The sequence below is a fragment of the Nerophis ophidion genome, linkage group LG25, assembly GCF_033978795.1.
Source record: "Nerophis ophidion isolate RoL-2023_Sa linkage group LG25, RoL_Noph_v1.0, whole genome shotgun sequence".
NCBI classification, from domain to species: Eukaryota; Metazoa; Chordata; class Actinopteri; order Syngnathiformes; family Syngnathidae; genus Nerophis; species Nerophis ophidion.
This window is the reverse complement of record NC_084635.1, coordinates 3,011,707-3,026,638: the sequence shown is the minus strand read 5'-3', so window position 1 is coordinate 3,026,638 and position 14,932 is coordinate 3,011,707. Positions and strand designations below refer to the sequence as shown.

General features: G+C 39.3%; 1 protein-coding gene across 4 annotated transcripts in view; it reads left to right on the top strand.

Moving 5' to 3' along the window:
- Window positions 1-14,932, top strand: part of mpped2a (metallophosphoesterase domain containing 2a) — a 276,284-nt gene that overhangs the window by 77,650 nt on the left and 183,702 nt on the right. For 3 of the 4 annotated variants that reach the window (XM_061887744.1, XM_061887742.1, XM_061887743.1), the window contains one exon: window positions 9,794-10,047. In XM_061887744.1, coding sequence (XP_061743728.1) covers window positions 9,935-10,047 — 113 coding nt within the window. In that variant the 5' untranslated portion in view covers window positions 9,794-9,934. Of the gene's footprint in view, window positions 1-838; window positions 861-9,793; window positions 10,048-14,932 lie in introns of those variants that run through there. The other variant, XM_061887745.1, reaches the window with a different exon arrangement.

The window sequence follows — 14,932 nt, the reverse complement described above, 5'->3', positions numbered from 1 at the left end:
TTCTATTCTTTTCTTCACACCCCCTTGTTTACCTGTATGTCATCTTTTTTGTAAGGGGCGCTGGAAGCCGGCAGACCCGTCAGCGATCCTGTTCTGTCTCCCTGTAATGTTTGTCTGATCTTGAATGGGATTGTGCTGAAAATTGTAATTTTCCTCAAGGAACTCTCCTGACGGAATAAATAAAGTACTATCTAATCTAATCTAATCAAAATAAGTCAGGGTGTGATGTGACAGGTGGTGACAGTACACCTACTTTGAGACAAGACCTATATTGCTTGGTTATGGTTTAAAGTTGTATGACGACAATTGCGACGACGACGTTTTACTTTCAACTGAGATTTGTTTTTTAATGATTTCAGGTGTGCCTCCTGGTTTTTTGAACGCAAAAAATGTGCCTTGGCTCAAAAAAAGGTTGAAAAAGATCATTTGTGTTCCTGTTATCCATATAAATGAGTTATGTATCGATATTTTGGTTTGAAGATCGATTCTACAATGTAACGCTTTGGTATCGGCGGTATGGGTATTTTCTGTATCGACCCGCACGTCACTAATTATTATCAGCAGGCAATATTGTCGAGACAGATTGTTGTGAAAATGGAAGGTATTCACTAGCTAAGCATGAAATAAAACCCCTGGAGCTGTGATTTCCCTCCAAACAAAACAGAAAAAGATGACAAGACTATCAATTCTGGACTATTTTCTTTTCTTTCCTTTTTTTTTTTTCGTTCAACCCCTTTTGTGCTGATGCGTCTGCATCGGGGGCTGTGGTATAAAACACTTGCCAAAGCCTGCAGCGGGCACTTTACGATCAGTCAGGGAGGTCAGACAGGAGGGAGGCTCAGGGTCCAAGCAGCTGCCGGGTGAGTGAGAGCTGAAGATGCACACTCCTCTTCTTAGCCCTTAATTCTTTCCCCTCGGGTTAATAATTCATTAGCCAATCTTTCTTTTTTTTTCTCTTTTTTTAAACAAACAGTTATTGTTATGCAAGAATATTCAAGGAGTTTACTCAATGGAAGATTGGCTTTTTTAGTTGTTACTTTGAGGTTTTTCGCTTTTTTTGTGGTTGCATTTACAATTTATTTGCAGCACGGAATTAACAAGCATGATTCCAAATTGATGTTTTTGCGTGTTTTATCACTATTTTTTTCAAATAGGTGCCTGTATAATTCCATTTTTTGGTACTATGGGAGCGGTAAAGCTAACTTTGTGTACTTTTACATCAACACGAAGAAATTAATCGTAAAGAAGTTTTGTTTTTGAGTTGAGTTTGAGTTTATTTGGAACATGCATGATATATCACAATTTCCAGTTTCTCTATTCATCATGTTCGAAAAGGAGTAGGGAGAAGCAGAGCTTGTTTAATCCTTCCCCTTTTCCTTTACAAAGCAGTCGCTCAAACTTTTGTTCACTTCCTGTTCTCAATTTACTCACAATACAGCAGGGGTGTCCAAACTTTTTCCACTGAGAGCCGCACATGGAAAAATGAAAGGGTGCAGAGGCCAGTTTGATATTTTGTCATTTTCAAACCAGAACAAAATCTATGGATTTTTTTATTTTTTTTATTTTACCTTTGAGGGTCCCGGAGACCATAAAGGGTCTCAGTCATTAAAATGTTAAAAATAAGTCAAATTATTATTATTTTTTATTCAATAAATCTCTATATCAACTTCAAGTTGATATAAAGTAATACAAAAAAAGGTTTTATGGCTTTTCTGTCAAAAACTACTTTTTTTTATATAGTAAAACTGAAATGTGCAGAATTTAGGGAACCTGTGGCTCTTTTGATGACCACATCTGGCTCTCAGATGAATCTTAGCTGACATTGCTTAACACGATAAGTCACGAATAATTCCGCTGGTAATCACAGTGTTAAAAATAAAACTTTCTCATGCATTGTAATCCATCCATCCGTTTTCTACCCCACCCATTCAAGAAGTCGCATTGATGCTAAGAAGCACTTTGCTTATTATTGAACGGGACAACCGGTAGGAAATGGATGGCTGGATGGTTAGCTTCAGAATAACAATGTTATTCTGAGATTTATTATAGTCTAAAAATGTTGGTTTTACTTAAAAATGCACGCATTTAGTTGTATTCAGTGTTAAAAAATATAATATAGCTCTCCGAAAAATACATTTAAAAATTTTTGGCTTTCATGGCTCTCTCAGCCAAAAAGGTTCCCGACCCCTGCCCTAAAAGATCAATAATGCAGGACACCATTGATTTGAATTACTTTACATTTTTTGAGTACTAACAGTGAAAAGATAAAAAAAATACCAATAAATATATTTGGGATCCAAAGGGTGCTCCACTCAAAGTGATACATTTTTATTAGGTTTTTCTTTTACTTTCAACACATTAGTTACAGGATCAAAATCTATCGATTTTTACATTTGAACTGTTATTTTGTTTGTTTTATGCTCTTTTGTCAAAGAAAACGTTGATGTTTTTATATGGCAACCACACAATATATGCAATATTTACAACACAGACATTTTCAAGTGAAATAATTGGAGCCTTGAAAATAATTGATTACAACATAGATTTTTTTGTCTTTCTTTTTTTGAGCAAGGGCAAAAAAAAAATAAAGAAAGAAAGACAAAAGAAAAAAACAGCCTGCATGGCAGCTTTGTGTCAAAATTGCAACCTTTTCTCGTCCCTTTTTTTTAAGTGTTCTCTTTTATTTTTGCAATAGCATTTCCAGAATGTGTGGCGGGCGGGTAAACAATTAGTTGCGGGCCGCAAATATCCCCCGGGCCGCACTTTGGACACCCCTGCAATACAGTGTTTGCCCCAGAATAATTCTTAGTTAAGGTGGTCTCTCCAGGGGAGTAGAGACCACTATATATAATATATAATATACGATATATATCTCAATATTTTTTCCGTAAAGTCGAAACAACGCAGTCCTAGTTTCCCGAGATACTGACTATGCTATTATTTTAACTTAGTAAATATTGACTTACAAAGACAAAAAGTAAGCATTTGCTTACTTGGAGTAAGTCAAATACAAATAAGGCAACAAGAGAAGAATCCAACACTGAGAAGTGAGACAGGACAAAACATAAAAATGTATTTTTTTTTATAACATTTTTTATGACTTTAGTTTCGGCGGTGGCTCTTTGCTGTTCAAGAGGATGATTTAACAAGAAAATGCTGTGGGAAACCCTGCAATATACTCCATAAGTAATAACCATAAAAATAAATAAATAGATAATAATTAGTGAAGTATTTTATATTTCATATGGTGAGATAAGTAAAATTATCGAGAAAATGAATGGATGGATGAGATAAATTCAGAATGTTTATCATGGATCTTCTTCTTTTTACTTTGTAAACACTTTTAAGTTTGAAGAGTTTCTTGAAGTGGATCATATTAGTACATTGTTTGATTTCTTTGCTTAATCCATCCCATAATTTAAATCAACATACAGGTATACTGAAGGTCTTAAGTGTTGTACATGCGTACAAATGTTTTAAATTACATTTTTCGCTAAGATTATATTTCTCCTCTTTTGTTATAGTTTGCTTTGTGTATAATTTGAGCTGTTTTCAAATTCACTATCATGGAATTTCAGTATTTTTTATTCAATAGAATCCAACACTGAGAAGTGAGACAAGACAAAACATAAAAATGTATATATATATATATATATATATATATATATATATATGTATATATATTTTTATGACTTTAGTTTAGGCGGTGGCTCTTTGTTGTTAAGGAGGCTGATTTAACAAGAAAACACTGTGGGAAACCCTGCAATATACTCCATAAATAATAACCATAAAAATAGTAAGTTATATTTCATATGGTGAGATGAGTAAAAGTATCTACAAAATAATTGCATGGATGAGATAAATTCAGAATGTTAATCATGGTTCTTCTTCTTTTTACTTTGTAAACGCTTTTAAGTTTGAAGAGTTTCTTGAAGTGGATCATATTAGTACATTGTTTGATTTCTTTGCTTAATCCATCCAATAATTTAAATCCAAATACAGATATACTGAAGGTCTTAAGTGTTGTACGTGCGTACAAATGTTTTAAATTACATTTTTCTCTAAGATTATATTTCTCCTCTTTTGTTATAGTTTGCTTTGTGTATAATTTGAGCTGTTTTCAAATTCACTATCATGGAATTTCAGTATTTTTTATTCAATAGAATCCAACACTGAGAAGTGAGACAAGACAAAACATAAAAAAAATAATATATATATATATATATATATATATATATATATATATATTTTTTTTTTTTTAAATGATTTTAGTTTAGGCGGTGGCTCTTTGTTGTTAAGGAGGCCGATTTAACAAGAAAACACTGTGGGAAACCCTGCAATATACTCCATAAATAATAACCATAAAAATAGTAAGTTATATTTCATATGGTGAGATGAGTAAAAGTATCTACAAAATAATTAGATGGATGAGATAAATTCAGAATGTTAATCATGGTTCTTCTTCTTTTTACTTTGTAAACGCTTTTAAGTTTGAAGAGTTTCTTGAAGTGGACCATATTAGTACATTGTTTGATTTCTTTGCTTAATCCATCCCATAATTTAAATCCAAATACAGATATACTGAAGGTCTTAAGTGTTGTACGTGCGTACAAATATTTTAAATTACATTTTTCGCTAATATTAGATTTCTCCTCTTTTGTTATAGTTTGCTTTGTGTATAATTTGAGCTGTTTTCAAATGCACTATCTTGGAATTTCAGTATTTTTTATTCAATAGAATCCAACACTGAGAAGTGAGACAAGACAAAACATAAAAATGTATATATATATATTTATATATATATATATATATATACATATATATGTATATATATTTTTATGACTTTAGTTTAGGCGGTGGCTCTTTGTTGTTAAGGAGGCCGATTTAACAAGAAAACACTGTGGGAAACCCTGCAATATACTCCATAAATAATAACCATAAAAATAGTAAGTTATATTTCATATGGTGAGATGAGTAAAAGTATCTACAAAATAATTGGATGGATGAGATAAATTCAGAATGTTAATCATGGTTCTTCTTCTTTTTACTTTGTAAACGCTTTTAAGTTTGAAGAGTTTCTTGAAGTGGATCATATTCGTACATTGTTTGATTTCTTTGCTTAATCCATCCCATAATTTAAATCCAAATACAGATATACTGAAGGTCTTAAGTGTTGTACGTTCGTACAAATGTTTTAAATTACATTTTTCTCTAAGATTATATTTCTCCTCTTTTGTTATAGTTTGCTTTGTGTATAATTTGAGCTGTTTTCAAATGCACTGTCGTGGAATTTCAGTATTTTTTATTCAATAAAAAAAGGGTTTTTATGTTCTCTATAATCAACATTAGGTGTTATTTTAACCCAGGGGTCTCAAACTCAATTTACCCGGGGGCCACTGCACGCAGAGTCTGGGTGAGGCTGGGCCGCAAGAAAAGATTTATTCCAAAAAATGTTGCATACTCCTCAGCACGTCTAGTTGTACAATGACGTTTCAAATTGTATCCCTTGTGCACCGCAACTTTCTCTGTGCAAATAAGACACATCGGGCTGCCGCTGTGCTCAACAAAGAAATATTGCATCTCCCACTTTTCCTGGAATTGTCTTTGCTCATCACTAACCCTTCTCTTCACTGCAGGCTTTGAAAAAGAAATGTTTGGGGTTGTGGAATATATTTCTATTTAGCCAATGCTTGGAGAATAAGGTTATTTCCGCAATGTGTGTCGTTCCGCTTTTCCTCTCTACAGCAACACAGCGGTCGGTGGTGAATAGCCAGGAAAATAGTGGGATAGCAAGCGCAAAAAAGTGACGGCTCCCGGAGTGTTATCTGGCATCATATAGAAATATATGTAGTCTTCATCGTGTGAAGCAATGCAAATTAAACAATAAAAAAAACAACGGTTTGAAATTGGTCCAGGTTATCGGGGACTGTTATTACTGACGGACAGGTGTCGCGGTGTGACTGCAGCCAGGCACGGAAGAAAACCCTCGTGTCCATGGCAACGTCTCTGACCCTTTCACTCATTTACCGCTTTTCCACTAATGCAGGGGTAGGCAAACCAGAACTTTGAAAGAGCCATTTTTAGCCCAAATAACACAACGCTGTCAAGCGCCATTCATATAAAACTCGCGGGCCACACTAGATTAGATTAGATTAGATTAGATCAGGGGTAGGGAACCTATGGCTCTAGAGCCAGATGTGGCTCTTTTGATGACTGCATCTGGCTCTCAGATAAATCTGAGCTGACGTTACTTAACATGATAAGTAATGAATAATTCCACTTGTAATCACAGTGTTAAAAATAATGTTCAAAATATAAAACATTCTCATGCATTTTTAATCCGTCCATCTGTTTTCTACCGCACCTGTTCAAGAAGTTGCGTTAATGGTAAGAAGTTATTTATTTATTATTGGTTAGTGTGGTGCTTGCCCTCCTGGGGGTTCTTCAGACACCCAAGCATCGACATGAGAGCCTGTTTCAGGGTTACAATATTGTTTTATTTTTCAAAAAGTCTCTCAGTTTTTCCATCCCCAACCCCATCTCTCCTCCTGGCTGCTGCTTATAACAGAGCGACAGGTGATTAGACAACAAGGCCCAGGTGGGCCATCTACGCACCTCTCACTGCAGGCCCGCAGGCCACGCCCCCTCCACAGTTAGCTTCAGAATGACAATGTGATTACAAAGAATAAAAGACCTATTATACTCTAGAAATGTTGATCTTACTTAAAAATGCACGTCTTTAGTTGTGTTCAGTGTAAAAACAACCTTTATATGGCTCTTACGGAAATATATTTTAAAATATTTGGCTTTTTGGCTCTCTCAGCCAAAAAGGTTCCCGACCCCTGGATTGGATAGTACTTTATTTATTCCGTCAGGAGAGTTCCTTCAGGAAAATGAAAATTTTCAGCACAATCCCATTCAAGATCAGACAAACATTACAGGGAGACAGAACAGGATCGCTGCCGGGTCTGCCAGCTTCCAGCGCCCCTTACAAACACTAACATTAAACTTTCATATTAAGGTGCGCGTGTCTGAGACCCCTGTTCTAACTGATCTTTTTTTGTCACATCGTTAATGAATGAAGTGTACTTTTGTAGTTCTTTCCCCATATTTCTACACAATAACTCAGATATGGTAACATTTGCGAGCAGTAAAGAATATGGAGTGATTTTTGGTTCTAGGACATGTTTTGCTTTTAAAGTTAAAGTAAACTTAAAGTAACAATGATTGTCACACACATACTAGATGTGGCGAAATTATTCTCTGCATTTGACCCATCACCCTTGATCACCCCCTGGGAGGTGAGGGGAGCAGTGGGGAGCAGTGGGCAGCAGCGGTGCCGCGCCCGGGAATCATTTATGGTGATTTAACCCCCAATTCCAACCCTTGATGCTGAGTGCCAAGCAGGGAGGTAACTGGTCCCATTTTTATAGTCTTTGGTATGACTCGGCCGGGATTTGAACTCACGACCTACCGATCTCAGGGCGGACACTATAACCACTAGGCCACTGTGTAGGTTTTGCTTTATTGGGGGCGGCGTGGCGCTGTTGGGAGAGTGGCCGTGCAAGCAACCTGAGAGTTCCTGGTTCGATCCCCACCTTCTGCCAACCTCGTCACGTCCGTTGTGTCCTTGGGCAAGCAAGACACTGCACCCTTGCTCCTGATGGGTCCTGGTTAGGGCTTTGCATGGCAGCTCCCGCCATCAGTGTGTGAATGTGGAAGCGCTTTGAGTACCTTGAAGGTAGAAAAGTGCTATACAAGTACAACCCATCGATCATATTCATTATTGATGTGTTTCTTGCTACTTTATGTTGCATATTTTTACATTAGATTTCCAGTTCAATTTAGTTCAGTTCAGTTCAATTTATCATCAATCATCAATCAATCATTTATCATGGATCGTGAGATCGACAGGCGGATCGGTGCGGCGTCTTCAGTAATGCGGACGTTGTACCGATCCGTTATGGTGAAGAAGGAGCTGAGCCGGAAGGCAAAGCTCTCAATTTACCGGTCGATCTACGTTCCCATCCTCACCTATGGTCATGAGCTTTGGGTCATGACCGAAAGGATAAGATCACGGGTACAAGCGGCCCAAATAAGTTTCCTCCGCCGTGTGGCAGGTCTCTCCCTTAGAGATAGGGTGAGAAGCTCTGCCATCCGGGAGGAACTCAAAGTAAAGCCGCTGCTCCTCCACATGGAGAGGAGCCAGATGAGGTGGTTCGGGCATCTGGTCAGGATGCCCCCGAACGCCTCCCTAGGGAGGTGTTTAGGGCACGTCCAACCGGTAGGAGGCCACGGGGAAGACCCAGGACACGTTGGGAAGACTATGTCTCCCGGCTGGCCTGGGAACGCCTCGGGATCCCCCGGGAAGAGCTGGACGAAGTGGCTGGGGAGAGGGAAGTCTGGGCTTCCCTGCTTAGGCTGCTGCCCCCGCGACCCGACCTCGGATAAGCGGAAGAAGATGGATGGATGGAATTTCTCATCAATTATTATACCTAGAAATTTGGTTTCATTAACTCTTTCATTTTCTATTCCGTGTATTTGTATTTCTGTTTGACTTTCTCTTCTACTGTAACGAAATAGCATTATTTTAGTTTTACTTTGATTCAAAGATAGTCTGTTTTTGTTCATTTCTTCTGTTAGTCTTTGAAGTAGCTTCTGGTTTTTCTCTACTGAACAAAACGCTGTTGTCCATCCATCCATCCATCATCTTCCGCTTATCCGAGGTCGGGTCGCGGGGGCAACAGCCTAAGCAGGGAAACCCAGACTTCCCTTTCCCCAGCCACTTCGTCTAGCTCTTCCCGGGGGATCCCGAGGCGTTCCCAGGCCAGCCGGGAGACATAGTCTTCCCAACGTGTCCTGGGTCTTCCCCGTGGCCTCCTACCGGTTGGACGTGCCCTAAACACCTCCCTAGGGAGGCGTTCGGGTGGCATCCTGACCAGATGCCCGAACCACCTCATCTGGCTCCTCTCCATGTGGAGGAGCAGCGGCTTTACTTTGAGTTCCTCCCGGATGGCAGAGCTTCTCACCCTATCTCTAAGGGAGAGACCCAAACTCATTTGGGCCGCTTGTACTCGTGATCTTATCCTTTCGGTCATGACCCAAAGCTCATGACCATAGGTGAGGATGGGAACGTAGATCGACCGGTAAATTGAGAGCTTTGCCTTCCGGCTCAGCTCTTTCTTCACCACAACAGATCGGTACAACGTCCGCATTACTGAAGACGCTGCACCGATCCGCCTGTCGATCTCACGATCCACTCTTCCCTCACTCGTGAACAAGACTCCTAGGTACTTGAACTCCTCCACTTGGGGCAGGGTCTCCTCCCCAACCCGGAGATGGCACTCCACCCTTTTCCGGGCGAGAACCATGGACTCGGACTTGGAGGTGCTGATTCTCATTCCGGTCGCTTCACACTCGGCTGCGAACCGATCCAGCGAGAGCTGAAGATCCTGGCCAGATGAAGCCATCAGGACCACATCATCTGCAAAAAGCAGAGACCTAATCCTGCGGCCACCAAACTGGAACCCCTCAACGCCTTGACTGCGCCTAGAAATTCTGTCCATAAAAGTTATGAACAGAATGGGTGACAAAGGACAGCCTTGGCGGAGTCCAACCCTCACTGGAAATGTGTTGGACTTACTGCCGGCAATGTTGTATCATCCGCAAATTATACTAACCTTAAATCTTTTGGAACTTTACAATGTGGTTTATATGGTTAAAAGGAATTTGGTTGTTTAGTTAAAAGGAATACAATAAAGCAGGTGCCTGCCTTTGTCTCTTGTTGGTGCAGACTGCAGAGTGCTGGGTCGCCCGCTGCTTCCCAGGGCGACGTACCCCGGCTTGTCTAAGCCGGCCCGAAGGATGTGCGCAGTACGGACCGCTGCTGAATCCCGGTGAACGCACGGCGTCTCATGTCACAAACGGCGGAAGGATGGCTCATGGGAAAGTGACCATCACGGTGGATGAGTACAGCTCCAACCCGACACAGGCCTTTACGCATTACAACATCAACCAGAGCCGCTTCCAACCTCCACACGTCCACATGTAAGTGCACGCCTTTACATTACACACTGTACCTTTTTAATTAGACACTTCATGGAATAACTGCAGTCTGATGGTCCCACGTGTTTCATTTTAGTGACACCCGCTGTGCATTCCATTAGAGACCAAACAAATTAGTACTCAAAATGTTATATCTTCTATGTTTCCATTTCCTCCTGAGAAGCAGCATCCATCTGCGGGGTCCCCATTTTGCATGAAGCTGCGTGTAAAATGGCAATTTATAAATGACAGTGTGCGTCATATGACATTTTACCAGCAAACGTATTTCAAGCCGCTTGATAAGGATCCATCCATCTTCTTCCGCTTACCCGAGGTCGGGTCGCGGGGGCAACAGCCTAAGCAGGGAAACCCAGACTTCCCTCTCCCCAGCCACTTCGTCTAGCTCTTCCCAGGGGATCCCGAGGCGTTCCCAGGCCAGCCGGGAGACATAGTCTTCCCAACGTGTCCTGGGTCTTCCCCGTGGCCTCCTACCGGTTGGACGTGCCCTAAACACCTCCCTAGGGAGGCGTTCGGTTGGCATCCTGACCAGATGCCCGAACCACCTCATCTGGCTCCTCTCCATGCGGAGGAGCAGCGGCTTTACTTTGAGTTCCTCCCGGATGGCAGAGCTTCTCACCCTATCTCTAAGGGAGAGACCCAAACTCATTTGGGCCGCTTGTACCCGTGATCTTATCCTTTCGGTCATGACCCAAAGCTCATGACCATAGGTGAGGATGGGAACGTAGATCGACCGGTAAATTGAGAGCTTTGCCTTCCGGCTCAGCTCCTTCTTCACCACAACGGATCGGTACAACGTCCGCATTACTGAAGACGCCGCACCGATCCGCCTGTCGATCTCACGATCCACTCTTCCCTCACTCGTGAACAAGACTCCTAGGTACTTGAACTCCTCCACTTGGGGCAGGGTCTCCTCCCCAACCCGGAGATGGCATTCCATTTTTTTCCGGGCGAGAACCATGGACTCGGGCTTGGAGGTGCTGATTCTCATATGATAAGGATATAATATCAAAACTAGATGAGGCAATTTCTAAAGGAATAGCGTGTGAATGCTCCAATGCTGAGGTTGAACTGAAATGCTGACAAAGTGTAGTGTGAACGTAAGAATAGTTTGAATGTTGAAGAGTTTGAATTTCCAAGAAAAACAGAATTTGATTTGAAACTCTGCAAAGTGTTAGTTGGATGAGTGGAATGTGTTGATGTTGGAATGGTTTGAATCGGTTGAAAAATGTGGGAATTGTGGAAATTAAAAAAATGGATAATTCCCTTTGAATTGGGAAAATGTCCTTAAAAACTGGAATTTTTTTTCTAATTGTTGAAGTACAGCACACAATTCCTCAACAGGCTGAATATTTTGGAGTTGGAACGGTTTGAATCGGATGAAAAATGTGGGAATTGTGGAACTTTGAAAAATGTCCCATACATTTCAATAGGAATTTAATGGACTTTTGGGAAAAGCGGGACTGTTTTGGAGAATGTTAAAAACGTGTCTGAATGAGTTGAAAGGGTTGGTGTTGGATATTTTCAAATCGCTTGAGAAATTTTGAAGTAGTAAAATATTTAAGTGAGAAATGGTATTAAGGAATTCCGGGAATTCCAGAAAACCGTGAATTGTTTCAGTTTAAAGAACAACTTAGTTGGATGAGTGAAATGTGTCGATGTTGGAATGGTTTGACTTGGTTGAAAAATGTGGGAATTGTGGAAGTTTAAAAAATGGACGATTCATTTTGAATGGGGAAAATGTCCCTGAAAACTGAGAATTCTTGGAAATCCGGGATTTTTTTTTTAATCATTGTTGAAGGACAGCACACAATTCCTCAACAGGCTAAATATTTTGGAGTTGGAAGGGTTTGAATCGGATGAAAAATGTGGGAATTGTGGAACTTTGAAAAATGTCCCATTCATTTCAATAGGAATTTAATGGAATTTTGGGAAAAGCGGGAATGTTTTGGAGAATGTTAAAAACTTGAATGGTCTGAGTGAGTTGAAAGGGTTGGTTTTGGAATTTTTCAAATCGCTTGAGAAATGTTGAAGTTGTAAAATATTTAATTGAGAAATGGTATTAAGGAATTCCGGGAATTTCGGAAAACCGTGAATTGTTTCAGTTTAAAGAACAATTTATTTGTATGATTGGAATGTGTTTATGTGGGAATGGTTTGACTCGGTTGAAAAATGTGGGAATTGTGGAAGTTTACAAAATGGATAATTCATTTTGAATAGGGAAAAATGTCTCTGAAAACTAAGAATTCTTGAAAATCCAGGATTTTTTAAAATAAATGTTGAGCATACAATTCCTCAACACACCGAATATTTTGGAGTTGGAACGGTTTGAATCGGATGAAAAATGTGGAAATTGTGGAACTTTGAAAAATGTCCTGTTCATTTCAATAGGAATTTAGCGGAAATCTAGGAATTTTGGGAAAAGCGGGAATTTTTGGGAGAATGTTAAAAGATTTGAATGGTCTGAATGAGTTGAAACGGTTGGTTTTTTGAATTTTTCAAATCGGTCGAGAAATGTTGAAATAGTAACATTTTTAATTGAGAAATTGTATTAAGGAATTTTGGGAAAACTGGGAATTTTTACAGTTCATAAAAACAACTTTGTGTTTTGTCCTGATTAAGAGGATTGTTTTGACGGTGGAAGGGTTGAAATGGGTTGAAAAATGTGGAAAGAGTAGTCACCAGAAAAAAGGGTCAAAATAGGGTTTAAAAAAAGAATACATTGGGGAGGAATTCTTGGATTTTTTTTAACTTGGAAAATGATAATTTGAATTTCCAGGATGAGTGTAATACTTTCAAGGTGAAATGGTGTGAATTGGTTGGAAAATGTGGTAATAATGCAGGTTTGAAAAATGGCCAATTAATTTTGAATGGGAAAAATGTCCTGTAAAACCTAGAATTCTTGGAATTTTTGGACTTTTTGTCAAGGGAAAGCCCGCGATTCCCGAATAGGCTGAACAGTTTGAAGTTGAAACGGTTTGAATCGGATGAAAAACGTGGAAGGTAGAACGAGCCAATATCTGGAAAAGAAGTAGAAGAACAAGTACATAGATAGATAGATAGTACTTTATTGATTTTTATCTATCTACTTGTTCTTTTACTTGTCAAAATCTGGAGAAAAAGTAGAAGGACAAGTAAATAGATAGATGGATAGGAATCAATAAAGTACTATCTATCTACATGTTCTTCTACTTTTTCTCCAGATTTTCGCTCGTTCTACCTTCTACTTTTTTCATCCGATTCAAAGCGTCCAAGGTGAGGGAAGAAGGGTGTGAATGGTGGACTTGGGTTTAAAAAATGCAAAGCAGTTTGAGAATTTAAGTGATAGCAGAACTATGAATACGTCCATTAATTTGAGTGGTAACATTCCTTTAAATTTGGGAATTTCATGAAAACCGTAAATTTCGGAAAGTATTGATACTAGCAACATTGTCCAAGATGATATGAATGGGTTGGTGTTTGATTCCTCGGAATCAATTAAAAAATGTTGATGTGCAGTTTTGAGAATGGGTATTTCGGAATTCCTAAAATTTCGGGAAAACCGGGAATTTGTACGAAAAAAAAATGGTAATGTTGTTGTCCCAACTAAGAGGAATGTTTTGATGGTGGAATGGTCAAAACGGTTCCAAAATGCGGTCTGACAAAACTTTCCAGCAGGAGTTGAAAACATAGCTTTTGAGAACTGGGAATTCTGGGAATTTCTGGAATTTTTTTTTACTTGGTAGTTTGGTGGTCCAAGGTGAGTGAAGGGTGTGAATGGTGGAATTGGGTTCAAAAAGTGCGAAACAGTTTGAGAATTTTAGTGATTGTAGAACTATGAATACTTGCATTAATTTATGTGGGAAAATTCCTGGAAATTTGGGAATTTCGTGAAAACCGGAAATTTCGGAAAGTATTGTTACTAGTACCATTGTCCAAAATGATATGAATGGATTGCTGTTGGAGTTCTCGGAATCATTTAAGAAAATTTGATGTACAGTTTTAATTGAGAATGGGTATTTCGCAATTCCTGAAATTTCGGGAAAACCGGGAATTTTTAGGTAAATAAAAATGGTAATGTTGTTGTCCCCACTCAGAGGAATGTTTTGAAGGTGGAATGGTCAAAAAGGGTTAAAAAATACGGGCTGCCAAAACCTTCCAGCAAGAGGTGAAAATATAGCTTTCAAAAACAGGGAATTCTGGGAATTCCTGGAATTGGTGATGGAAGGGTGTGGATGGTGGAATTGGTTTTAAAAAATGCGAAACAGTTTAAGAATTTAGGTGATTGTAGATCCATGAATACTTACATTAATTTGAGTGGGAAAATTCCTGGAAATTTGGGAATTTGGTGAAAAACGGAAATTTTGGAAAGTATTGATACTGGCATCATTGTCCAAGATAGGTTGGTCTTTGGATTTCTTGGAATCGTTTAAAAAAAAAAAAAAGGTGTACTAACAGTTTGATTTGAGAATGGGTATTTTGGAATTCCTGAGATTTCGGAAAAACAGGGAATTGGTACGAAAATAAAAATGATAATGTTGTTGTCCCACCTGTCAGACTTGCCCCTGACAGTTTGTTTGTGTTTTAGTTTTTTCCTCTGTGTGTGGTATTTCCGATCAGCGCTCTTATTTTGTCTGTTTCCTGTCTTTCTCCCTGAGTGCTGTTTCCCCTCAGCTGCGGCTGATTGGCACCTAGCCACACCTGTTGTCAATCAGCCCTTTTTTATTTTAGACCTGATTTGTCCTCCACTCTGCGCTGGATTATTGTCGTGTCGCTCCTGTCGTGTGTTGTCATTGCAGCGTAGCGGTAAGCTATAGTTCGCTAGCTGTTTGTAGCTTACTGTCTTTTGTTTCCTGCATCCAATTTGTCTTTGTACAGCAAGAAACGACTC